The 26,689-nt window shown below is 53.5% G+C and overlaps 1 protein-coding gene across 1 annotated transcript; it reads left to right on the top strand.

Annotated features, from left to right (window-relative positions):
- The first annotated feature begins 10,517 nt into the window (after positions 1–10,517).
- Positions 10,518–19,986, top strand: APCDD1L (APC down-regulated 1 like). The gene is made up of 3 exons (XM_058686077.1): positions 10,518–10,763; positions 13,517–14,069; positions 19,098–19,986. The coding sequence occupies exons 1-3, from the start codon at positions 10,606–10,608 to the stop codon at positions 19,842–19,844; spliced, it is 1,458 nt and encodes a 485-aa protein (XP_058542060.1). The 5' UTR covers positions 10,518–10,605; the 3' UTR covers positions 19,845–19,986.
- Positions 19,987–26,689: the final 6,703 nt, after the last annotated feature.

Below are 26,689 nucleotides of genomic sequence, written 5' to 3'. Positions count from 1 at the left end.
CCGGAAACCCAAAGACACTCAACGGAAACCATTGGCCTCCATCCTTCTCTCTTTAAGACCTAAATGTTTCTGTGGGACGAGAACGTTCTTGGCCCCTCCACGGAAGAGCTGGTGGAGAACCATCTCCCAAGGCCCCGTGAAGAGTTAAGCTCCTCAAGGTGCCGCTCGAAGATGCCTTTTGCTTTGCTTTCTTCCAGAGTCTTCCCTGCGATTACACACACGTCTTCCTTCTCATTGAACGTGTCAAAACCTTGTGATCATCTTACCCAACTCCTGTTGTGTGGAACGATGAAAGCTTCAGGCTTCTGCCGAGAGGACAAACAAAGATTCGGTCCAATGGGACACACGTTCTGTTGAGCAAATGCTGACTGGTAACTGCACCCCTACGGCAGGCACCAGGATGTCCCGCTGGACTTGGTATAATTTAGGAACATCTAAGGACCAACATGCAGATCTGGGAACACGGGCACTGGAGTCGAGCTGACGAGGCCTTATGTCTAAGACACCAGAACATCTGGGTGAAAAGGCAAAAACTTCCATCAATCACCCTAATGCCTTGACTACTTGGAAACAGCTGGGCTTTGGCTGGAATTTTCCAGTTTTCATCTGGGGGGAAGCCCCAGCCAGAACGAGGAGTAATTAGCATGATCATGGGGCCGAGGGAGAGTCTTGATGGGAACCGTTTTTTGTACTGGAACATTCCTAAACAAACAAACAAAAAACACTGGCTGAGGAGCCGGGCCTGGTGGGCCAGACTCATTTCCCAAACCCCCCATTCCTTCCCCATCCCTGGAGCTGTACATTTCCTTTTCCCTCAGCAGGAAATGCTAGACACAAGCTGTGGGGTGGGGGGTGGGGGGCGGGGAAATGTCTGCGAGACCAGCAGCTCCCAGTTACAAAATGTTTTCAATTTTGGAAACACAAACGTAAAACAATCGCCCCCTCCAGGTGGCACCAAGTGAGACCCACCTTTTCCACCGACACCATGGTCCAGGCCGCCCCCAGGACTTTTCGTGGGGAACAGAGTGAACAGTAACAGACCCATCTGTGCCCTCCACTAGCCCTTCAACACACTGACATCTGACTCTGATGCCCTCTTCCTTCCCGCCAGCTCGGAACCTGCTTCTCCAGTCCCCCAGTCCCTCCTCAGGGTGACTTTCAAATCCCTGAGCTCAGCAAGCAGAGGAGGGCACGCTTCAAAGTCCCGGGCGCTGCAGGGAGTGGGCAGCGGCCTGTCCTTTTTCTAGGGCACGCCGTTTCTGAGTTTCCCAAGAGCACAAAGCCCATCTCCACTCCCCCCGCCCCAACTCCCCATCCCCAACACTCGGCCTTGAACACAAAGGCCTCAGATTGGATGGAGGATGAGTTTCAATTATGGCCAAATGAGGGACATATGAGGGATCCGAAGACCCCGCCGTCCACACCAGAGGGGAAGTTTTGACTCCTTAGCATTCAGCGTTTGTCTTCATATTTCTGCGATTTGCTCGTACCGTCCCAGCATGACAATCCGTAACCTTCTCGGGGGAGTTTGAATGGAAAGTCTGCGTGCCTTTTGTGCGATGACTTCATTGGAAAGCATGTCTTTTCCTGTAGCAGCACAGTGATGGCTGTCATTGCAACAGCCGGTTTCTGAAGCTTGTTGGCGAAGCAGCCGCTGGGTACCATTGCACACCAGCACATGTCCGTTTGGAAAAAGCGGCCACCTCTAATCAGGAGGGCTTATTTTGGGGGGCGGGGATTTTTATTGAAAATGTGCATAAGCTTCCAAGTCCAAACATTCCAGGTGAATTACCTCAAGCTGAGGATTTTGAAATAAACCAGAGGGTTTCCGATTTTCTTTTTTCTTTTCTTTTCTTTTCTTTTTTTTTTTTTTTCAGCAAGAGAACACTTTTATCCAAAGCAGATCTTAATTAGCATCCCAATATATAAACCAGGGGCTATGTGGGCTAAAGCGGCAGGGGAGGGGGGGTAGCTAAAGCTCCACTCACGGGGGCCTCCCCTTTTCTCCCAGAAAAAAACGTTAGTGGTCTTCAGAAACCAGCTTGAAAACGTCCAGTACAAGCAAAGGTAAAACACACTCCACTCTTGAGCCAGAGCGAGGCCACCCATATGGCAGCCACCAGCCACATGTGGCCCCTTAGCCCCCGAAATGCAGCTAGTTCTAAACTGAGTTGTTTTATGAGTGTCAATACACAGCTGATTTCCAAGACTTCTATGGAAAAAAAGCATCTATCTCATTAATAGTTTTCATACTTATTACATGTTAAGACACAATATTTGGGGCTGAATAAAATATCATTAACATTAATTTAGCTGTTACTTTTTAGCCTTTTCAATGTGGCCACTAGACAATATAAAATCACATGCATGGCTAACATTCGTGGCTCGTATTCTCTTTCTGTTGAGTAGTGCCACGGAGCCAGGTAGAGCCTTTCCTGGGGGTATACAACCGCATCGGGGTCCTGGTTTGGCTGGGGTAGGTTCCAAGGTTCAACAAAGGCTTTGGGGCACCTGGGTGGCTCAGTGGGTTAAGTGCCCAACTCTTGATCTTGGATCAGGTCCTGATCTCACATTCGTGGGTTCAAGCCCTGTGTCAGGCTGCATGGTGACAAGTGCAGAGCCTGCTTGGGATTCTCTCTCTCTTCCTCTCTCTCTGGCCCTCCCTCTCTCTCTCTTTCTCTCACCTACTCTCTCAAAACATAAACATTGAAACACACACACACATAATAACAACAACAACATCAAAGGATTTAAAGCAAAGCACCTGGCCTCAGGTTTTGATGCTGGATCCAGCCTGTCCTCAAAGCTCTCAGCAGGATTTGATGCTTACACTTAAATGTCTCTCCACCTAATTCTCTTTCTTCTCTACTTGTTTGGATCACCCAAGACCCCCAGCCTACTGGGAACTCCCTTATCCACCACCCTTGCACCTTTAGCCACATTGTTAGGGATCCCAACAACCATAATCCTTCTCTTTCTCTGCTTCCAGTTCAAGCCTGATCGTAACAGCCACACATGTAATGGAAATCACCAGCTGATTTTTAGGAGGGAAAACCCCAAAGTGTGGGAGAAGTGTCAACAGGGAGCCCATGTGCATCAGTGTTATGGTGCACAAGTCATTCATTCATTCAACTAAAGGAGCAATTATAGCTAGCATTTATTGAGCATTTACTATGGGCAGGCATTGTTCTAAGTCCTTTCAAGTCTTGACAACAAATATGAATTGAGCATCCATCAGGCATTGCCCTAGGTGTTGAAGAATCAGCAGTAAGCAAGAGAGATAAAGACCTGTTCTCATGTAGTGGACAAACTAGACAGTAAGAGATAGGAAGGAAGAAAGGAGAGAAGGGAAGGAAGGTGGAAAGACAAAAGAAAGAAACAAAGAAAGAAAGAAAGAAAGAGAAAGAGGAAAGGGAAAGAAGGAAAGAAAAATGAGAAGAAAGAAAGAGAGGGAGGAAGGGGAAGGAAAGAAGGAAGGAAGGAGAAAAAAAGAAATAAAGAAAAAGAGAAGGAATGAAGGAGGGAAGGAAGGAAAGAAGAAAGAAAGAAAGAAAGAAAGGGAAAGAAAGAAAGAAAGAGGAAAGGGAAAGAAGGAAAGAAGAATAAAGAAAAATGAGGAGAAGAAAGAAAGAGAGGGAGGAAGGGGAAGGAAGGAAGGAAAAAGGAATAAAGAAAAAGAGAAGGAAGGAGAGAAGGAAGGAAAGAAGAAAGAAAGAAAGAAAGAAAGAAAGAAAGAAAGAAAGAGGAAGGAAGGAAGGAAGGAAGGAGAAAGGAAAAAGAAATAAAGAAAAAGAGAAGGAAGGAAGGAAGGAAAAAGAAAAGAAAAAGAAATAAAGAAAAAGAGGAGGAAGGAAGGAAGGAGGGAAGGAAGGAAAGAATAGAAAGAAAGAAAGAAAGAAAGAAAGAAAGAAAGAAAGAAAGAAAGAAAGAAAGAAAGAAAGGAAGGAAGGAAGGAAGAGAGAAAGAAAGGCAGAAAGAAAGAAAAGAAAAGAAAATTGAGGAAACTTGTGTGACACCCCAGCAACAATGAGCACACCCAGAGTCCAGATCTTGGTTTCTAAACACCATCCACCAAAAAAAAAAAAAAAAAAAAAAAAAAAAAAAGAACCAGGACTCCTTGAAAAAATGGTTGATTCCAGGGCAAGGGCAAGGAAAGTACAAAATGAGCCTGGAAGATCTTCCGGTGCCAGAAAATGAGGAAGTGCTCACAAAAATGACCAGGGCATATAGAAAGTTACGCAAGAGCTAAGTTGAAGGATCTCCCAATGACCAAATCAGGGACAATTCAGCAACAACATGAATAATGATAGCAATGGATTGTAACCTACAAAATCAATATATCCGGGTTCATATTAATACAAACAACAATTGAATAAAGAGGTAAATGGGAGAACAGACAGTGCTTCCATACAGCACGATTCCAATCAATAAACTCAGAAGCTTTGGTGGAACTAGAGAATATCCATTTGGAAAACACTACAGTAATAACTGTTGTAGGCAAGAATCATCAGTGGTCATCAATGGATGCTGAAATTAGTGGAGGTTAAAGTATAATGAAAAACAAGATATTTACATTATCTCTAAGTATATGCCCATACAATAATTATTAACTACAAAGAGAAAAGTAGTAATTTAACAGTGAAGAAACCTGGCGGTCAGCTCCTTAAGCAAATAATCAGAGTGAGCATCACCGGTATTGGGACAAATTGACGTGACACCAGGTGTCTCCTGGGGTGTTGCGCTGGCAGTCACACAACATCACCTCTGTGGCATTCCGACCAAAACTACATAGGCTGAATTTACTCATGAAGAAACTTCAGACAACCCTCAATTGAGAAACACGTTATGAAATACTGGCCAGCGCTCTTCAGAATCAGCAAGGTCGTGAAAGACAAAGACCAAAGAAGTGTCTCTGATGAAAGGACACAAGAGGCGTGAAAAATAAATGTGATGTGTGATCCTGAATCGGATCCTGGACCAAAAAGGAGACACTGATGGGACAGTCAGTGAAGTGTGCATAGGGTTTGTAGATTAGTTACTCACATTGTTATCAATATTAACGTCCTGGTTTTGATCAAGAACTATGTCTGTGCGTGATATTAACATTTGGGGAACTAGGGGAAGGGTGTGCTAGCACTTTCTACTGCTTTTGCAACATTTTTGTGAGGCTGAAATTATTTCAAATTGAAAAGTCAACAAATAAAAGTAAATAAAAAACAGAAAGCAGGTAAATAGTTGCCAGGCGCAGCGAGTACCACACAAAACAAAGGGGGAATGGAAAAGAGGAGAAGAGGATGTTTGATATCAGCCTGCCAGGGATTGCCATGTACTCTCAGACCTCACTGCAGAGGGAGAACCCAGCACAAAGCACATGGAACAGTGCTCTGGCTAAGGAACAGCATGTACAACAGCCCCGAGGCAGGAAAGTTGCATCCCTCCTCTTTGCTAGGAACGCCCAAAAGAGAAATACGGTGGCATCTGGAGGATGACACTGGAAAGACAGGAGAGAAGCCCACGTGTAGATGGAGGTGAAAACTGAAGCGATGTGTCTACAAGCCAAGGGACGGCTGGAGCCACCTGAGGCCAGAAGATGCCTGAAGGATCCTCCCCTCCAGCCTCCGGACAGAGCATAGCCCTCCCCACACCTTGACTGCAGACTTGTGGTCTGAGGGTCTGACAGAATAAAGTTGTGTTGGGTAGGTCTCCCCGTTTGTGGTCCCTTGTCAGAGCAGCTCGAGGACACACAGCCACTGTCCTTTTGCATTTCTGAGGTGCAGTGATGAGTTAACCTCACGCCTGTCCCCCTTCGTTTTGTGCACCTCCCTCGGGCTGTCTGTGAGTCATTTATGCATTTACTTATTAAATGTTATTTACTTTGAGCATTTCTTAATATTGTAAAATCAAGCACAGACCAACCCCTTTTAAAATTCGGTCTTGTCCTCGGCAATGCGGACCGCACAGCATGGGTTTGCTACGGTAACTGTGGCTGCTTTTTTTTTTTTTAATTATTATTATTATTATTATTTTAACATTTATTTATTTTTGAGACAGAGAGAGAGCATGAACAGGGGAGGGTCAGAGAAAGAGGGAGACACAGAATCTGAAACAGGCTCCGGGCGCTGAGCTGTCAGCACAGAGCCCGACGCGGGGCTCGAACTCACGGACCGTGAGATCACGACCTGAGCCGAAGTCGGACGCTCAACCGACTGAGCCACCCAGGCGCCCCGTGGCTGCTTTTTAACACCCTCTAAAATCAGCGCACAACCACGAGGGTAAGAAATGTTCACAGCCGCACCCAGAATCAGCTGACTCACCTCCCAGAACCTCAGAACAAGCCAATTAGCACAGGAAGAAAGACTGCTTTTCTGTTGCTTTTTGCCCCCAAAAGAAGGATCTCTGAAGACCTGATACTTGTCTGGCTACAAACCCCTTTTCATTCAGGCCCACTCTTAGCGTGCTCTTTAAAGAAAACACGGACGGGGGAGCTGGGTGTGAAAGTTCTCTAAGCCTTCATTTTCATCCGCACAATGAGGATATAACCATGTCCTCTGAAGACCGGATGAGAAAAGGGCACAGATTGTTAACAGCATTTCTATGAAATACCCAAAATAGGCAAATCCGTGGAGACAGAAAGCAGATTAGTGGTTGCCAGGGTTTGAGAGGAGGGAATGAAGAGTCCTCACTGACGTGTACAGGGCCTCCTTTTGGGGTGATAAGAACATTCTGGAACTAGACAGCAGCAATGGTTGCACAGCATGGTGACTGACCTAAATGCCACTGGATTTTACTTGTACACTTTGAAACGGCTAAAATGATGAGCTTTAGGAGCGCCTGGGTGGCTCAGTCGGTTGAGCGTCCGACTTCGGCTCAGGTCATGATCTCCTGGTCTGTGAGTTCGAGCCCCACGTCGGGCTCTATGCTGACAGCTCGGGGCCTGGAGCCCGCTTCGGATTCTGTGTCTCCCTCTCTCTCTGCCCCTCCGCCACTCGCTCTCTCTCCTTCAAAGATAAATAAACGTTAAAAAAAAAAATTGAAATGGCTAAAATGGTGGGTTTTAGGGACGTTTGGGTGGCTCAGTCAGTTAAGTGTCTGCCTCTTGGTTTCGGCTCAGGTCACGATCTCATGGTGTGTGAGTTTGAACCCTGTGGTTGGGCATGGAGCCGACAGTGGGGAGACTGCTTGGGATTCTCTCTCTCCCTCTCTGTCTGCTCCTCTCCCCCACTCACTCTCTCTTAAAATAAATAAACTTAAAAAAAATAATAAAGTGATGAGTTTTATGTTAGGTGTATTTCGCCAAAATCTATTTTTTTTTTTTTAATTGGGAAGGAAGCATCTGCCTGGGGTAAGTGACACCATCTCCGAACCTGTTTCCTCATCTGCAAAACGGGGGCATCGGCAGAACCTACGTCACGGGTCGTCGTGCGGATTATACCACTGGGTCTGTAGATGTGACCGGCGGGTACAGCACACTGACGGGCTGCTTCCCCTGGGACTGCTGGAAGGACTCACCACCATAATGCAGACAGAGCAGCTGGTCTGCAGACGTGTGTTCAGAAGAGGCTTAGCGAGCCTCCTGCCCCCCTTAAGGCCCCCGGCAGGCTCCGTACGGTGTTGGCCTCTGTGGGCTGTTTCTGGCATTCTGACTCACGACAGCACATCAGCTCGGAGCAGATCATATTTTAAACCCCAGTAGCTTGGTCTGAGCAATCGGGCGCTCTGGATGTAATTCTGCAGGTAATTTGAACGATGCTATCTAATTTCAAATGTCCCTGCTCTTACGAGTGCGAAGGCAGCATAATTTTTAATTAGTGGGTAAACAGTAAATAATGGATGGCGGTAAGTGGACACCACTGTTAATTAAAAACCCATGGTTGATAAAAATCAATTTGGCCCATGCATTGAACTCGGTCTATCAGGTCCCCGCGAAAAGTTGTGCAACCGACCCACGGCACCACCTACGTTCAGCTGTTCCTTTCGCTAAGACTTTTCGGGGGGGGGGGGGGTGGCAGATGAGGCGGGGGGAGAAAAAAAACAAAAAGCTACCTGAAAAGCTGCAACAGAAAGCCCTCCATATATTCATCGGTGACTGGTTGATTTCATGTTTGCGACCTTTAAATTGAAGCTTTGCAAACGGCCAAGAGGCGATGTTTTATGCGCCGCTCTGGTGCGTTCGCCACGAAGGTCTCCGGTTTGTGTGTCGTGTTTTGCGTGTGTCTGCTCCGAACACAGTTGGGACTTCATGGCTTCCCTAGATCCTAATTTCTCCTAGGAAAACAGGACAAACTAAAACACGCTCAGCGGGAATGTGCCCTCTGAGGACTCGGGACAGAATTTAACATCAAGGGCCATCTCTTCTCGGTACCTTCAGAGAGTCCAGGGCGGAAAGGCTTGTTTTCTTTTGAACAGAAAACATTTCCTCCAGAAACAGAGCTTGGTGGAGACAATGCCAACATAACCTTCAGGGCCCGTCCGCTGTTTTGCTCTGAGACATAAGCTCGATTTTCCGGCCAGGCAGGTGACACCGACCCCTTCGGTTCTTTTCTTCCCTCTCTCCAAATCAGCACTCTCAGACAGGGTTTGCTCACGCTGCTGATGTTTGCATTAACCGCAGGACTGAATCCAGGGGCCCCAGTGTCCCCCGATGAGGCCGCTCGTGGGAGCAGGAGGAGGTTGGAGGTACTGAATCGGATGTGAACCCTGGCTCAGGATTCCTGATAGGGTCACGCTGGCAACGTGGCCCGATTCCAGTGCCCGCCCACCCACGCCCCGTGAGAAACGAGATGTGCCCAAGTTAATACGGAACTCCCCACGAGCCTCTTTTTCAAGACTCCCCTTGGTATGGCCTGAGAGCCCTCCAGCAGCCCCATGTGTCCATGTGGGGCCATGTCAGCCCCAGTTGGTAGGGTGGTTGTTTTCATTCCTCCTATTTAGTGGGTTAAAACCCGTAAATCAGCTATAGGACACACTGGGAATATAGCAAGGACGCAGTGGGGCATCAGCATTTTCATCCACCCATCCATCCATCCATCCATCCAGCCAGCAAATTCATCCCACCGAGTCTTGAAAACAGCCCCTTTCTCCCTGCCTGTGATGCAAGACGGCCAATAGTGAAACCAGCCAGCCAGAGTCTGACCACATGGGTTTTGTCACATTTGGGCAGCACGTGCCCCTGTGCAAGCCAAGCCCAGCTCACCCAGCCTGTCTCTCTGCCCATAAGAGGAGGCCGATGCTGACGCCCGCCTCCGAGGGCCGTCACGAAAGTCAGGCAGCGAATAAAACCCGCGGGGGGTGACACTCGGTTCACAGAAACTGTGGCTGCCATGACTGTGGTCACCAGGGCGTCACCTCGGGGGATTCCCAAGGGTCTCCAAATGAGACCCCGGGGCCTCCAGGAAGGGAGGACTCTGCTCCGCCTCATTTTCCTGAGACGCTGCGGGGGCGCAGAGAGTTTGGGGGTCACGCGCCCCATCGGACGGCTGCAAAGGGGCTGGTGTGGGACCCTCAGGGCCTCCCCAGGCCTGCCCTGGGGGGGGGGGGTGCCAGGAAGGTGTGGTGTGCAGAGGAGAAGGGGGTGGGATGTACCTTTCGTCTGCTTTTCCACTCCACCATCGAGCCTTCCTGGGGCCCCTGGGCCGTCAGGGCCCGGGTCCCCCGCTGGCCCCCCATCGCGTGGGCCCCAGGCTCGGTGGGAGGAAGTGCCGCTGGAAAGCCCTGCCGCGGGAGCCGGCCAGCGGGTCGAGGCCGGCCGCCCCCGGACACGGCCCGTTGCCGTAATAGTTGGACGCTGCTCACCGCCCAGCTTCCCACACATCCCGCCATCTGCGTTGTGTCAAGCCCGGCCCTCTGAGTGGAGATGACGGTTTCTGGAGAAACCGCTGCCCTTCAGCAGCTGAAGGCCCCGGGGCGCTCGCCTCAGGACAGCAAGCAGGAGGGATTTTGAACAGCCCCGTGGCCAAGCCTGGCTTGTCTCCATAAGATGAGCACATGTGGGGGTCCCTCGGGAGGATCTGAGGCCCCCGCGGCTCACGGCCGTCCTGCCTGGGCCTCCGATTCTTCCCCGGCCCCGCCGTCAGCCGGACGCATCAGCCCGGGCACCCGCCACAGGCCTGCGCACGCCCGCTATGTGCCAGGTGCCGGCGGGGGGGCCCGTGACGCCCAGACGGACGACACACGGGCCCCACCAAGGAGGGCCCGTTGTGCGAGTGGTCTCGACAGGCAGGTGGCCGTTCTGGCCTGCTCCGTGGGGCAGAGGTCAAGGAGAACCTGGGCTCTTCGGTGGACCGGGCGGCGCCCGTCTTTGGAAGATCTGGGCTCCTGGGAGTCTGGTGTGTCGCAGCAACTCTCAGAGACTTTCCAGCACTGGGACCTGGGGTAATCCCCCTCCAGGAGGCTAGTACTCCATGGCGGTCACGTCTGAGATGCAGGAGACGATGGGTCCAGAGGCCGATTCTAGGCACCCTGATTTGGGTGCGGCTGAGGGGGAGCTGGGCACCCTGGGGAGAGGCCAAAGCCAGACTGTGCCTGGCTCTCTGCTGTGGCCCAGGATGGGTTGGGGAGGCGGGCAGGGCGGGCAGAGTCTCTGCAGGGAGTCGGGACCACTAACCCATGTCCGTCTGCTTTGCAGCCCACACGGCAGAGGCGACTGGGACGGGAGGGGACAGCCACCTACACTGGGAGCCTCGCTGCCAACGGCCCCTGCCCAACAGAGCACCCGTCACGGCACTGCTGCCCCCACGCCTCGATGGGCCCTGGGTCTCCACTGGGTAAGACCCTGAGATTTTTCCCTGATCGCAGGCCCCTGGCAGGGAGACCTCACCCTCCCTGAGCCTCAGCGTCCACGCAGCACGGCTCGTCCAGTGGTCCGAGAGGCTCACCAGCTGTCAAACGCATGGCTTTGCCCGCCCCCCTCCACAGAGCAAACCTGGTAGGCAGGGCCGTGCTGGGCATCACGTCCCAGCGTGAGTGAAATCCACGTGAGCGCCTGGTAGGCAGTCCTCACCGAGTGCCACCTACGCGCGAGGTCTGGGGGAGCCACGGCGGGAACAAGCCTGAACACGGCTAACACAGAAATCAGTGACGTAAACGTGAGACGGCACTAAGCTGTGTAACGAAGGAGACGAGACCAAGGATGTGATAGCCAGTGATCTGGGAGGGCTCTCTTGAGAGTGGTCAGGGAGGCTTCTCAGAGGTGGTAAGATTCAGCTGAGAGTCCTGAGGCAGGAAGCAGCAGGCGAGAGAGGGCCCAGGCGTCCCGAGGGTCTGTTGAATTCTCTACCTTGACCGTCTCGCCTGGCGTTTCAGAGGCCCTGTCTGCTGCTCTGGGGCAACCGGCTTTGTGCTCCGCCCTCATCAGTGGGGCGTGAACTCTGCAGTCCTCCCTCCTGGGTGAGGGAGAAGGCAGTGGCCTCCTCCCCACCTAATACATCCCTGCCTCCCCCCGCCATCCCTTTTTGAGCCAGTCCTGCTCCGGGGTCAGGGACTGGACTCTCCACGTCCCCCATGCACCTCGTGGGGTCAGGGAGAAACCCGACGGCCAAACATCTGTTAGCACTCTGGGTGGAGGGAGGGGACATGAGCTCTGTAAAGCCACTTTGGATGCACTCCCAGGCTCTGCCCCGGCCCCGACTCCAAGACCCAGGTGAGGTCCAGGCGCCACTGGCCCGGGTCACCCTGAGATAGGACTGGGGTGTGGGGAATGTCAGAACTGGTTGCAGGCTGCTTCTGCCCTGAGACAACGGCATTCCAGGACAGTTCTTCCAGAAAGTTCTAGAACTTTCTTCCTAGAAAGTTCCTCTTCGTGCCCTCTGGACAGGCTTTGCTGCTTCCTGGGGGCAGTGCAGGGAACAATACAGAGTCCGGGAACCACTGAGGTATCCGCTGTGGCCTGCTGCACCCCATTAGGCAAATCTCCCACCTCCGGCCCCGTCTGGGATGCAGGTGAGGACAGGGCTGTGGCCCACGCTCAGGTGGATGAGTCACCCCTCTCTGTTTTTAACTACCTCCTGTACTGGCATCTCCTTACCATTTTTCTTTAAACCAGCTTGCTTTTGTTTACCTAAATATATTCATTTCTTTTTACAGCTTTATTGAGGTATAATTGGTATACAGTAAACTGCACACATTTACCACGCACTATAATTATTTTTAACGGAAGCGTAATCTCACTGTGGATAGGGAGAGCACAGCCACCTGCCATAAATAGGAGGCAACTGTAAAAAGAAAGTCAATGAAAACAAGACAACATAATTAAATTCTCACTGGATTCGTCGCCTGCCTCAGAGTCTGTTCTCTCTGGGAGAAAAGGGAGGTTGGCGTTAAAGACACGTTAGCTCCAACAGGGACTTTCTCCTTCATGTAATCAGAAAGACTGAAAGAAAGGAAAAGGGAACTGTTTGCGTGCTGGGTAAGAACACGCTTCCTTTGCGCCATCAGCCTTGGTCTGAAAACTCTTGCAAAAATAAGAGTATAGATCGTGCGAGCCATGCGAAGGGGGTACCTGCCTGCTCTTTCGTTCCCCCCGGAACTCATCCAACGTCCGCCCCATCTGAACCCTCCGCAGCAAAGTCTGAACCGCGAATCCAGGGTGCGGCGGTGGGTCTAGGAGCCATTTGGGTGCCCTCTGTGCTCAAGCCCACCCCGTGCTAGTTTTCACCACCAGCAGAAGAGCCCCGGGGGACGGCCACCCCCTGTTCTTGGTGAACAAAGTTTTACCGGCACACGATCATGCCTCCTCCCCGACCCCGTTTCCTTATGGTCTCTGGCTGCTTTCGCTCTAGAGACCGCCTGGCCCCCCCCCCCCCCCACAGACACACACACAAAACCCACAAATATTTATTATCTGACCCTTTACAGAAAAAGTTTGGTGACCCCTGGTTTAGACCGACAAACGTGCCACAGACACGGATCACACTCGGTCAGGGGACTCAACCTAGCGAAGGGGAGACCGAATGTAAGTGCCCATCGGTCACGATTCACTGAGTGAGGCCCCAGGGAGGGGCCGTGGGGTGCCAGGCTCCGGGCCAGGTGCCGGGGACCCAGTGGGGGAAGGACGGACAGGCCACTGCCTCCTGCAGCTCACAGCACAGGGCTCCCCAAATGCCGCAAGGGAACCTCTGTTTCCCAAGCACCCCCCCCCCCCAGGCACTGTCACCGTGCTTCAGGCTTCCCGGAGGCCCTGACGGTGAGTCTGATGCCTCCACGTCACAGAGGAAGCAGCGGGGCATTCCCCGCAGCCACCGAGGGACGGAAATGAGATTGGAGCCCGGGTCCTCTGGCTGCAAGGCCGGCACGCTTCTTGGGCCAGTAGGGATCCACAGGACCCACCGGGACCCGTGCCGCAAGGGAGGGTGTCCGCTGAAGGAGGCCGCAGGGCACGACGTGGCGGGGCCGCTGGGCTCCAGGGTGGGGCTGAGACCACGCAGGGAAACTGAGGCTGCAGGAGCCCAGCCCAGAGGGAGGCGCTCGGCTCAACGCGCTGGTTCTCACGGCTCTGTCCGACCCCGTCTCTGTCCGACAGCTGCGAGGTGCGCCCGGGGCCCGAGTTCCTCACCCGTTCCTACACCTTCTACCCCAACCGTCTCTTCCGAGGCTACCAGTTCTACTACAGGGACCCCTTCTGCCGGGAGCCCGCCCACTCCTTGCTCATCAAGGGCAAGGTCCGCCTGCGCCGGGCCTCCTGGGTCACCCGGGGTGCCACCGAGGCCGACTACCACCTGCACGAGGTGGGCATCGTCTTCCACAGCCGCCGCGCGCTGCTCGACGTCACCAGGAGCCTCAGCCAGACCTGGGCGGGCCAGGACTGTGCCCAGCGGCTGCCCCCGGCCCGGGCCTGGCTGCCCGGGGCGCTGTACGAGCTGCTGAGCGCCCGGGCCAAGCGGGACTGCACGGGGGCGCTGGGCTTCACCATGCACGAGCTCAGCCTGGTCCGCACACAGCGCCGCGTGCAGCTGCAGCCCCGGGCCGGGCCCCGGCTGGTGGACGAGCTGTACCTGGGGGACGTCCACACCGACCCAGTGGAAAGGAGGCACTACCGGCCCACGGGCTACCAGCGCCCGCTTCAGAGCGCCCTGGTGAGTCCGGGGCCCCGGAAGGGCGGGCACTGAGCCCCAACCCAGCAGGGCCTCTATGGTCCGGTCCCTGCCCAGGACCCTCTCCGCACCCCCACTCTGGCCTGCGTGCCTCAGGACATCTGCACATGCTGCTCCCTCTGCCTGAGACACCTTTACTCGGGTCTTTACGGGGCTGGCTTCTTCCAAAAGATCCGCTCTTCAGCCTGTCTGTGTCGGACCCTCCTGACATCCTTCTTGCGGGCCCCAGAGGGTCCCCTTCTGCCCTGCTGGCCATGTGGGCTTGGGCAGGCCTCTCTCAGCTCTCAGATCAGATGTGCCCTCCAATCCCCACTCTGCGCACTTGCCAGCGCTCAGCTTGCCCTGGGCTACAGGGTTTACTTGTTACCCGCCTCCTCCTCCTCTAGAAAGAAGTAGACGTTCCGCAAGGGTGGGGTCCCACTCTCCAGTGTCGCCACACGTGGCCCAGGGTCTGGCGAACCGTCGGGGCCACTAAATGCTAGTGAAGGAACCAGGGAGAGGTCAGCCCTTCTCCAGGGCTCTGCTGCTCAGCCGCACAGCCTGGGGAGGGCAGCGCTCTGAAGCTCGGCGTGGACCTCCCTGTTGGCCTAGAGCCAGAGACGTTCATACTCAAGTCAGGGGCAGCAGCCGTTCTGAGGCTGACTGTTCTCACGACGCCGACTTGAGACGGCATCGTCTGGGCACCTTCTGAGAATGCAGAACCTCAGGTCTGAATGCAGAACGTCAGGTTCTGTGGGTCCGGGGTGGGGCCTGGGGTTCTGCCTGGGGTTCTGCTCCCAGATGGCCCGTGGACCCCCACCCCCCCCACCCCCACCCCCACTCTGGGCAGGAAATGGCAGTACCGAGGGACCTGCCCCGTGAGACCCGCCTCCCCCGCCCCAACTCTAGCGTGAATTTCGCTCGAGGTGCTTAACGCACATTTTTAAATGAAGCGGCCACAAACAAACCGCCCCCGTTTGGGGCAGATCCCGGTCGCCCTTTCTTGCCTGCTGAGCACACGGGCAGAAAGAATCTGAGTTTCATTCGCAGAATGGACTCTCGGCACGGAACGCAGAGCCTGGCCAGCAAGGCGCGGGGAGGCTCGTGACTTCTCCAGCGGGGCTGGTGAGGCCTAAGGACCCCTCCTCAGAAAAGTGTTTGTAGAAGCATAAAACAAAATACAAAAGAATTTAAACAGAAACCGATTCTACTAAAATAGTTGCCCAAGCCTTAAAGCACTAATTTGTAACACGGGAATACTAAGAACGCGAATTCTTTATTCTCCCTAATTGGGTGTAAACGATGTTCCCAGGATCTGCAACACGGTTACCAGGAGGCCGGCAACAAAGTCAGAGGTCCCGGGGTACAGGGGTTTGCTGCCTACACTCACAATTACAGAAAAGTTCACTTTTATTAGGGTTTATTGAAAGCGAAGTCAAGGTAGGATGCCATGGTGAGAATGTCAGTACAAGGTCCCCAAGGAATATCTTTCAAAAGTGAGAACAGGGCCGCCTGGGTGGCTCAGTCAGTTAAGCGACCGACTCTTGATTTTGGCTCAGGCCATGATCTCACGCTTCATGAGATCGAGCCCCGTGTCAGGTTCTGCGCTGACAGCTCGGAACCTGCTTGAGATTCTCTCTGTCTCCCCCTCTCCCTCTGCCTCTCCCCACTCCTACATACCCACTCTCTGTCTCTCAAAATAAATAAATAAGCATTTAAAAAAAAAAAAACCCAAACTGGGAACAAATAGATTGGATGGATGAGTTCAGGAGGTCCGCCACCAAGTGCTCTCTGAGCTCTTAGGCAATGCTCGCATCATTCAGCATGTGTTGAGTGCCTACTGTGTACTCAACACTCACGGAACGAAAGCAGACGGGCAATGTCTCATCTCTGGGAGCAGCTGCTTGCCAAAGTACCCCAAAGGAGGGCACTAGGGATGAGCCCAGCTGCCCTCCTCTCCTCTCCCACCACCTCCTCCGAAGCCAGGATCCGGACAGCAGAGAAGCGTGAGAAGTTCTCATAATCAGAAAATCAGCCCGAGTTCTTTTCGTGATCTCAAAATTATTCCCTTTTTGGCAGCCAATGTTCTAGGCTGGTCTGACGTTAATCCTACTTAGAGAGGAGAAGGCTCTGGCAGTGGGGTGATTACTGGTGCCCACTACCTCATCAGGAGGGCAAATGGCTCTGAATACAGAGAGGACGGACCCCCGGGGCACAGAAGATGACAATTTTCAGGTCTCCCCAGGCAGGACTCTGGGGCCGCAGACTCCTGCCGTCCTGCTGCCTGACCAGCCAGCGTGGCCAATACAACCTGAACGGTGACTGAGAAACAGATCAGGAATGTGGGCACAGGCAAGCAGATAAACCCCCAAGGAACGAATTAGTCGTTACCTTATGCTCTCTGGGGCCCAAGCTTTGCCCAGGACCCAAACCAGATGGTAAACATAACATTTTTAGAAGTTAATTTAAAACCAATTTGATCCCCAAATTCATTGCCTGGATGTAGAATCCTAATCAATCAGCCAACACTCGACCAAAATCATCTAAGCCTGCTGTCACCTCTGGGGGTTAATTAGAAACTGTTATGTGCTGTTTGAGAGATAACTTTATGTAACAGGTTTGAACCAGTAAGAGTTTGGCTTCCGCACAAGCGTGAATTCTGCTGGCTGGGGCCTTGTGTATTAACACGTGCCACTCCAGACCTCTGCAGGATGACGCCACAAAGGTTTTTCATTTTTCTTCCCCTTCAAGCGCAGCAGAGAAGGAAATGCCTGTTCTCTCTCCTCTCTCCTCTCCCACCTGAAAGGCTCACTACCTCTCGATTTGTTATGCAGAACACCAGTTGCCCCAAATTACCAAACAGCATCCCCGGTGTCCTGTCTGCAGAAGATCTGAAGGGAGCGGGGGAAGGGGGGGGGGGGGGAGAGAACAGCCCTGGTGTTATTTTGATGTAATGCATCCTGCCCTGTCAATCCCCATCAGTGTGACAACAGTCCGAATGTGGGTTAAAACGCCTAAATTCGACCCTTATCAGCCAGCGTTCCAATTAACCGGCCCGGCAGCTAAATACCCAGCTTGCTCATTTCTGTCCGTCACATTTCTGCAGCCATTCGCTGGCATTTCAAAGTGCCTTCCCGTCCTCTGCCCTCACGTCAACATCCCCCAAGCCAAAAATAATGCAGGTTTCCATATTATGGAAATCGAGGCAAGTTGAGGTCCATCACAGACACAAATAATAAAAGCTGCTAGGGGCGCCTGGGTGGCTCGGTCGGTTAAGCGTCTGACTTCAGCTCAGGTCACGATCTCACGGTCCGTGAGTTCGAGCCCCGCTCTGGGCTCTGGGCTGACGGCTCGGAGCCCGGAGCCCGCTTCCAATTCTGTGTCTCCCTCTCTCTCTGCCCCTCCCCCGTTCGTGCTCTGTCTCTCTCTGTCTCAAAAATAAAATAAACGTTAAAAAAAAAATTTAAAAAAATAAAATAAAATAAAAGCTGCTCATGTGGCAGATCTGAAAACGAAAAAAGCAAAAAACTAAAAACAAACACAAAAACCCCTGTTCTTAATCATCCAATATTTTCTTTCTAAACGAGAACTCCCGAATGCCGCTTGTGTGGCATAAAACTCACCCAGCAGCAATCTGTGGAAATTGTGTGTGTGTGTGTTTGCAAGAGAAAAAAAAAAAAAAAAAATGGAGCTGACTTCCCAGCTGGGCTCTCAAAGTGCCCCCTCTTTTCCCTGGCCTGTCCTGCCCGTGCCCCTGGCCTGAGGTTCCCTCCTGGGATGTCTGCCAGTCCCCAGTGTCAAGCCTTGCTTTGACAAGCGGTCGCTCCCAGGGCATTTACCTTTGAGAATGATGCTCTGGATCAAATTCTGGGCAACAGCTCCCTTCCAAAACAAAACAAAACAAAATGAAAACAAATGCACAAAAAACCCCACACCAAGATGTCTATATCTGGTTCCTTTTTGGCCTCAACTGAGCCTCTTTCCTCCAAAATGCAGCCTGAGTCCTTCCCCACACGTGGATTTGGCATCCGTTTCCTGTTGACGGGTTTTACTGCAAGCCCAGCTCGGGGACTCTGTAAAGCAGGGACCGTCTCTGTTCCACGGTCTCCTCGGTGAGACTCTGAGCAACGGGCAGGAGTATTTTCGTGGCCCTGCCTCCCTGTCGCCACATGTGCTTTCTAAGGGAGGGAGAGAACGATGCCCACCTTCCCGGGGGGACGTTTTTGAAGCAAAAAGAGCGCCTCTTCTCCACTCCGAGGTGGAGAGGGTGTGGCTCCGAGGAGGGTGAAGTTTTCAGTCTGGAAGGGACGGGGAAGAGGCTCCAGACGGCACGGTCCAGCCCGTCTCCGCCACGTCCGGGCTGGGCCGTGGGCTCCCGGAGCTCCAGCAGCTTCGGCCAGAACACGTGGCGGTTGCCCGAGCTGGGCCCTGCACAACGCCTGGCACTTAGGAAGCTCCTAAAAGTGACAGGGGGCGGGAGGGGGTTAACAGTGAGCCAGGAGAAAGGCCACAAACTCCAATGGCCGAATCTCAGGACCAAGCAGGCGGGGTGTGGGACAGGAAACCTCCAAATCCCAGGGCATAAGGCACCTCCACTCTTTCTGGCTCATTCACCCACGCGTTATGTGGCTGCTGTGAGCCCGGCCCTGTGCAGGGAGCTGGGAACAGAGTAGCCGCGGGGCCTCCGGGCTCTCGGGACCTACCATCCAGCGAAGGGAGGGGGAGGGGTGGAGAGAAGAGGTGTGCCATCTGGAAAAGTGTCGCTAAGGCCTCCCGGAGCCGAGAGACTCGGGGGGACAAGGAGCAGCCAGCCAGGCCAACACCGGGGGGGGGGGGGGGGGGGGGGGGGGGGAGGGCAGCAGGTGCAGAGGCCCAGGAGGGGGCGGAGCTTACGGAGGTCCGAGGAGGGCAAAGTGGCCATTGGCACGGGAGGCAGGGAGTAACGGGCGGGGCCCGCGATGCCCCGGTGCAGGGTGCGCCCCGACGCCCCGTCCACGTCGGACACTCACCGTTCTCCTTGCCTTCTGCCAGCACCACGCTCGCCCCTGCCCCGCGTGCAGCCTCATCGCCGGCTCCAACGAGCACCACCCGCCCGTGCTGCCCCCCCAGGTGGCCCTGCCCCTGCGCCTGGGCGGCCGCTGGGTCAGCCCCGGGTGCGAGGTGCGCCCCGCTGTGCTGTTCCTCACCAGGCTCTTCACCTTCCACGGGCACAACCGCTCCTGGGAAGGGTATTACCACCATTTCTCGGACCCCGCCTGCCGTCAGCCCACCTTCACCGTCTACGCAGCCGGCCGTTACACCAGGGGCACGCCGTCCAACAAGGTCCTCGGGGGCACCGAGCTGGTGTTTCAGGTCACGCGGGCCCGGGTGACTCCCATGGACCAGGTCACCACGGCCATGCTCAACTTCTCCGAGCCGAGCAGCTGCGGGGGCCCGGGGACCTGGTCCTTGGGGACCGAGCGGGACGTCACAGCCACCAACGGGTGCCTGCCGCTGGGCATCAGGCTCCCCCACGTGGAGTACGAGCTTTTCAAGATGGAGCTAGACCCCCTCGGGCAAAGCCTGCTCTTCATTGGACAAAGGCCCACGGACGGGTCGAGTCCCGACTCCCCGGAGAAGCGCCCCACGTCCTACCAGGCGCCCCTGGTGCTCTGCGACGGGGTGTCCGGGCCCCTGCTGCGGAAGCCCGACCTCAGGGGCGCGGGGCCATGTCCCCGAGCGGCCCCTCTCCCCGCCCTGCCCCTTGCTCTAGGGCTGGCCCTCCTCGAGTGGCTATGAAATTAACGTGTGACCTGCAGGCCGCTCCTCTGGCCCCTCGCCGCCCCGGCGGACTCCCTCAGGGCGCAGACCCCTCCATCCATCGGTGAGGAGGTGCCCGTCCCCCGCTCGGCTGTGTCTCCGCCGTGGAGAGCGACGCGGCCCCGCTGCCCCCCCCCCCCCCCCCCCGGGGGCGGGGAGCTGAGCACCCCGAATCCAGGCGCACCTGCAAAGCCGAGGCCACCACGGCGGGCAATTCGACGCGAGCGCTGACCACGAACCTGGGCGCGGCCCGCGTCAGGCGCCCCGCGTTTCTGAGCGCTCGCTCCGGGGTTTCCCGGGCGGGTGGAGGACAAGCACCCCTTGTCCCACTCCGTCCTCGGCCTTTTGGGGGGACCGGGAGCGACATTCCGCACGGGGCCGGGGCTGCTCGGCCGGGCCCGCGGCTTGTCGTCTAAAGACGATGAATCCGAATTTAGCGAGACAAACTCAAACCGCAGCCGTGAATTCAAGATGCTGCTTCGGGCTTTCGGGTACGTCGCGGCTTTCCGGAGGAGGGCCGGTCTCCTTGGGGGCGCCTCGGCTCTGACTGCTGGCCAGCCGGGGCCTCGAGCCGGCCGCACTGCGCAGCCCTCCGGGGCCAGCGCTCCCCGGGGCCCAGAAGAGCGCCTCCCGCGCCCGCACCAGGCCGGCTGCTGGGGGGCAGGTCTTTGGAGGAACCCGGTTTCCAGCCTTTGAGAGTAATTAATGCTAATGATCGCGGTAACACCGGCCTGCTCTGTAATTAGCCCCGCACAGGCGTCCTCTGTTCTCAAGGCTCCCTGTGCTTAACTGACAAGGAGGGAGAGGAACCTCCGAGTGTGTTTTGGGGACCATCCCAGGGAGAGGTCAGGGTCACCGGGCTACGTGGCAACTTCTGGAGAAGGAGGCAGCCTGCTCGCCGCGTGATGTCCTCCTCCGCCTGGGGGGGGGGGGGGGGCTGTCATCAAGGTGGGGGGAGGACACAAGGCCCCCGCCTGTGTTCCCAGGGCCTCCTCTGTCTACTGCGAAATTAACTAGCATCCTGGTGGGCTCAAGGGTTTCCGGACGCTGTGCCTGTGATAGGCCCCCTCTTTCCTCCCCCCCCCCCCCCCATTCCTATCTCTGGCTCTTATCACAGATCTTGAACAACAATTGTCTGTGAGGCTAATGATGCTTTCAGAGCAAGCCCCTGTCTTCCGTGAGATTGTGTGGGGTTCCATTAGCCCGCTGAAATTGCTGTGACTTATCTACCCATTCTTCTTCAACAACAACAACAGCAACAACAAAAATACAAAAGAAAAGAACCCCACCAAGTTAATATTCTCTGTAGGTCTCGCAAAGCTAGGAGAGTTCCTGGTGTATTTACCGAAGTACAAAAAGTAATTAAGATTATTTACGGTCTCAGACTGCCTCGGGGTGGGGGGGTGCGGTTCCCCGTGGGGAGGGGGGTGGGTGACGATAATGTGTCCATGGCTGAGCAAGTCTTGTATCCGAGGCTTGAGGCAACCATGACACCATTTATCATCAAATTTGAATCTTTTAATAAAATTAAACAGCCTGAAAAATGTTCCTGCTGGTTATTAAAGTCAACCAAGGGGATTATGGTTCTAAAGAAAGGAAGCGAAGTGAGTGTCTCCCAGAGAATGTGTGAAAGAGAATAAAATCAGTGGAGGTGAACTCTGGCTCTCTGTCATGCTACTTTGGTTCAGGCTACCGCCCTGCCCTGTTAAAAACTCTCCAGGAGCTTCCAGCGCACTCAGAATAAAGTCCCAGTTCCTCGGTCACTGATGTCCGCAAGGTCTGGCTGTGCATCCCCACATCCTGGCTGCACGGGCCTTCCTTCTGTCTCTCGATCACAATAAACCGTGCCCTACCCCAGGGCCTTTGCATGTGTCATTGCCGTTTCTCTTTCCCTCCCCACCCCCCCACCCCCACCTCCATCCTCAGAAGCTTGGCTTTTTCTAGTCTCCTAGAAAAAAAAAAGTCTCCTAGGCTTTTTCTGGCCTCCTTAGGGAGGCCAACCATCAGTAACCCCGAACAGCGGCCTCTGTTCCATCATGCCGTCTCTTCCTTATAATGCGTACGGATCACCGTCAGAAATGACCTCTTGCATTCATGTTTATTCTCTGCCTCCTCTACCGCAGCTGTGAGCTCCGTGGGAATGGGGAGGGGACTGAGTCGGTCTCTGCCGTCTTTTCCAGCAGCTTCGGCAGTGCCTGCCACGTGCTAGCGACCTCAGTAAATACAGCCGAGTAAACAAACGTTGACGGTCCTGCTTCATCCCCACACCAAGACCTGCGAAGGGGCCACAGACACACGCCAGGCATAGCGTCCCTCATGGTGGGGAGGTGGGGGGGGGGGGCGGGCAACAGGCTAGGTGAGGGGTGGGTGACTGTATCTTGCTCGGGGCGGGGGGATGCTGAAGGCACAGACCGGAGAAGGGGCCTTGCCCAGCTGCTCCCCAGAACCCGAGGGCTAAGTCTCTGTCTTAGGGTGTCCTTCCGGGGTTCCAGTCCCTCACAGGGGTGGGATTCCTTGACTGTATTCGGGGGAAAGCAAGTCAGAGCTGCTCTGTGGGGCACAGCATGAGCCACTTCTAACGGGAGGCTCTCTGGACTGGACTGAGCTGCCCTCTCTCCCAGGGCCGCTTGGTTCTGGAGTGGCTGATACTGGTAGAAAATATCATGGCCGGAGAGAAAGACCACAGGCCTTTTCTCCTGGGCAAGAGGCCGTGCTTCCCAGACTCTGGGCTGAAATAAGGAGGGGTCATCCGGGCGGCCCGAGGGGGCTGGGGAGGAGCCCACAGACGCCAGCCTTCTGGCTCCTTCCTTGGCTCCTTATAATACCCTCCACATAGAACCCAGGATGGCTTTAATCAACGGAGGGGAAAGTAAAACCTATAGTTCTAGCTCAAAACAAAACAACACAAAATTAATGTTCTCCATTCTATGTTCAGTCACGTTTAAAAGGGGGGAAAAAAAAAACCCATGCAGTTTATAATTTCATAGCGCAAGCTCCCAGGAGAGTAAATGAGCTTTTTTTTTTTTTTTTAATAAAAAGTTTAAATTGTATACAGCTCTCAGAGGCCCATTAACTACCAGATGCTGGTTATCAGAAGAAGCTATTTCTTTGCCTTCTCTAAGCGAATGTGTTTAATCTCCCAGCGGTGCTACCGGCCTGGGAAAGAGCAGCTCACAGTGACGCGGGCTCTGCCGCCCGCACTCGGCCGGTCTCGGGGGGCCTGGGTGACTCAGGCGAGAGGGAGGCTGCAGGGGGCAGGGCGGGGGTGGCGGCTCCTGACGCAGAGGAGGCAGAGAAGCGCATCAGGGCCGCATCGGGGCCGCGGCCCAGGCCGCCTCCCGGCCATCGCCATCGGCGGCCGGGAGCAGGTTCTGCTTCACTGCGGGGGGGGGGGGGGGCGGGGGGGGGGACCTTGGCAGCAGCTGGAGACCTGTAATCCGCGCCGGAGGGTCCTAAGTGACCGGTTTCCTCCTCCCACACACCCCGCTGGGTGGACGTGAGGGCCCAGGGCCGACCTGGGCCCCCACCTGTCAGGGTCTTCTCACCCCTCCCACTGCCTGGAATGTCCTACCGCCTTACCCTTCACTGTAAGGAGCCTTTGCTTTGTTTCCTTAGTTCTTGTCGGCCTCTCTCGTTTAGAATAGCAGGCCCTTGTCTGTCTGGTCCCCCCACCACGTGCCCAGGGCGGGGAAGGTGCGTGGGCACATAGTAGGAGCTCAGTAAACACTCGTTGAATGAATCAACGCTCTGGGTGCTGATTGGAGGCTCCAAACCAAAGAACCACATCCCCTAAATCTGGTTCTGAATTTTCATGTTGCTATATTTTTTTAATAAGATGGGCAGAGAAGGCACATGGGAGGCTCATTCGGTTGAGCATCTGACTCTTGATTTCGGCTCAGGTCATGATCCCAGGGTCGTGGGATTGAGCCCCATGTCGGCCTTCAAGCTGAGCACAGAGCCTGCGTGAGATTCTCTCCCTCTTTCCTTCTGCCCCTCTCCTCTGCTCTCTCTCTCTAAGATAAAAACATTAAAAAAATTTTAAAAATAAATAATATAAATAAGTAAATAAGAGCCCAGAACTGCAAATTTGAGGAAATCTGTTTTTTCCTAGCCAGGTGGGGCCAACTGCTATCCCAGAATAGGGGGGGCCACACAGCCTGACATGGGATGGGGTCCCCTGGGAGCCCCCCTCAGGTCTCACACATAGTCACAGAGATGTCACAGATGCTCAGCATCATGCAGGCACCTAAGACTCTCCACCCTTAGCTGTGGAGCCCCTGGTTCAGTTCCCTCGCCAGGAGAATGAGCTGAGACGTGTGGAGAGACCATTCCTGGTGAGAGCTTCAAGAGGAAGCAGGGACACATTCTAAGAGGAATGGCTTTCAACAAAAACCTCAGTGAGGATGGGTCTTCTTCAAGTGATGTTGTATTTACTTCCTAAGGGTTATTAATAACCCCCTACTCTCACTCCTACACTTGGTATTTTTTTAATCCCCCAGGAGAATAGTAATTAATAAAAAAACCTTAGGTGGTCATTACTTCTGTTAAAATCAACTGTCAGGGAGCACCTGGGTGGCTCAGTCTGTTAAGTGCCCAACTTTGGCTCAGGTCATGATCTCACAGATTCGTGAGTTCGAACCCCACATCAGGCTCTGCACTGTCAGAGGATTCTCTCTCTCCCTCTCTCTCTGCCCCTCCCCTGCTCTCTCTCTTTCTGTCTCAAAAATAAACATAAAAAAAAAAAATCAACCGTCAGTTTATTAAGAACTGCATGTACGTACTGAGCACCCAACATGGGCCAGGCAGAACACATACGTTCACATCTACCTCCTTCTGAAATCCCAATAAATTACAGAAAGAGAACAAAAAGGCACAAGATCACAGGGACACATGGAAAAGGAGAAGAGAACACAGTCAACAAGAGATGGCAGCAACCTTCTGGAGTCTGGAGGTCTGATGGGCAACATATTGACAGCAGGTGACAGAGAGCAGAGAAAAGGTGGGCTGCCAGGCCAGTTGAGGGGGAGGGGTCAGAAGCAAGTCCACTCGTGCCCCCAAAGTCTTAGCAAGTGGTGGCCCAAGGAACCTCAGAAGCAAAAGAGCCCTGGGGCTGAAAACAGGACTATTTCAAAGTCTACAAAGGAGGTCTAGCCCCAGATTCTCTTCCTAACCCCTGTATGAAACCTGAAGCGTTATCAGGGGATGTCTGGACTTAGAGATTCTCCAGGGCAAGATGTCATGCTAACAGCAGAGGTAGCAAATAAAACTCTACAAATTAAACTGTTGGGTTTCACAGTTTGTTTGTTTGTTTGTTTGTTTTTTTTCCTTGAGAGGTCAGTCTTCTGCTGCCAGGCAGGAGACAGGAAGATTCCAGAGCCAGAAGTTCCCCGGGGAGGTATCTGTGAGGTCCCTGCCCAGTAAGCCTGCATGGATACCTACCATTCGGCAAAGCCCACCTACATAAATGCAGCTTCCCATCAGCCTTTTGGTGTTTAACTCGTAAATATGTTAAAGGACAGTCAAGGATCACCAGACATTTAAGGAAAGCCTCCAAAATGGCAGAGAATAAAACCTAGTCCAAAGTGACTAGTATGAAGCTGATAATGCAGGGGACAGGACAACAACAAAAAGAACTATACCACCCTCAGTGAAAACAATGCTAACCTTTTAAAGACCATCGCCATTATCTAGTCCCTCTTATTCACAGAACAAGAAAAAAGTAACTGTAATATCCTCAGTGAAAAGAACACATATATCTAGCAAGAGCAGGCTGTTATAAGCAAACAATAGTAATTAGAAAGGAAAGACTCTTGAAAATTATAAATACAATAGCAAATAAAAATCAAGAGAAAGTTGGAAATTAAAGTTGAATAATTTCCCCAGAAATGAAAAAAAAAAAAATGGATCAGGAGTTAAAATGGTATTAGACTTCTTAAGGGCAACATTGGAAGCCGGCAATCAGCAAACAACGTTCTCAAAACCCTCCAAATGATTTCTGACCTTGATTTTTATACCCAGTACAACTATCACTCAAGTGTGAGGGCAGAATGGACCATTTTCAGATATGTAAAGTTCTCAGAAAAGTTATCTCCCATACTCCTTTCTCAGAAACCAGCTTAAGGATGTGCTCCACCACAATGAGGATGTAAAACAAGAAAGAGGAAGCTAGAGATCTGGAAAGCGGGATCAACCCAAAAGAGAACAAAGGAAGATGACGGTGAAGGAAGGGCCTTCCTGGGATGAGAGCTGTGCAGCAGGTCTAGAGACCAATCAGTCCAGAGAGCAGCAAGAGAATGGAGGGCTCCAGGCGGGACTTTTCTGAGAAAATACATAAAAATCACAGAGTACCTGGGCACCTGGGTGGCTCAGTTGATTAAGCATCTGACTTTGGCTCAAGTCATGATGTCACAGTTCATGTGTTCAAGCCCCACATCGGGCTCTGTGCTGACAGCTTAGATCCTGAAGCCTACTTCAGATTCTGTCTCTCTTTCCCTCTCTCTGCCTCTCCCCTGCTTGTGCTCTCTCTCAGAAATAAACATTAAAAAAAAAATTACACAGTACCTGACATGTGAATGCTCTTACACTTCTGTCAGAGTCTGGGGCTGAATTAATTATAAAGATATATAAGAAGCTAAGAGGGGCGCCTGGGTGGCTCAGTCGGTTGGGCAATCGACTTTGGCTCAGGTCATGATCTCGCAGTTTGTGAGTTCGAGCCCCGCATCCGGCTCTGTGCTGACAGCTCAGAGCCTGGAGCCTGCTTCGGATTCTGTGTCTCTCCCCTCTGTCTAACCCTCCCCTGCTCATGCTCTGTGTCTCTCTGTCTC

This window comes from Neofelis nebulosa, chromosome 9 (assembly GCF_028018385.1).
Source record: "Neofelis nebulosa isolate mNeoNeb1 chromosome 9, mNeoNeb1.pri, whole genome shotgun sequence".
NCBI classification, from domain to species: domain Eukaryota; kingdom Metazoa; phylum Chordata; class Mammalia; order Carnivora; family Felidae; genus Neofelis; species Neofelis nebulosa.
This window is presented reverse-complemented; position numbering and strand designations above follow the sequence as displayed.

Excerpts from the sequence above, each read along its gene's own strand:
- APCDD1L (XM_058686077.1), top strand. The coding sequence starts at position 10,606 with ATGTCCGTCTGCTTTGCAGCCCACACGGCAGAGGCGACTGGGACGGGA. Across the intron at positions 10,764-13,516 it reads GGGCCCTGGGTCTCCACTGG|CTGCGAGGTGCGCCCGGGGC; the intron begins GTAAGACCCTGA and ends TCTGTCCGACAG. Across the intron at positions 14,070-19,097 it reads GCCCGCTTCAGAGCGCCCTG|CACCACGCTCGCCCCTGCCC; the intron begins GTGAGTCCGGGG and ends GCCTTCTGCCAG.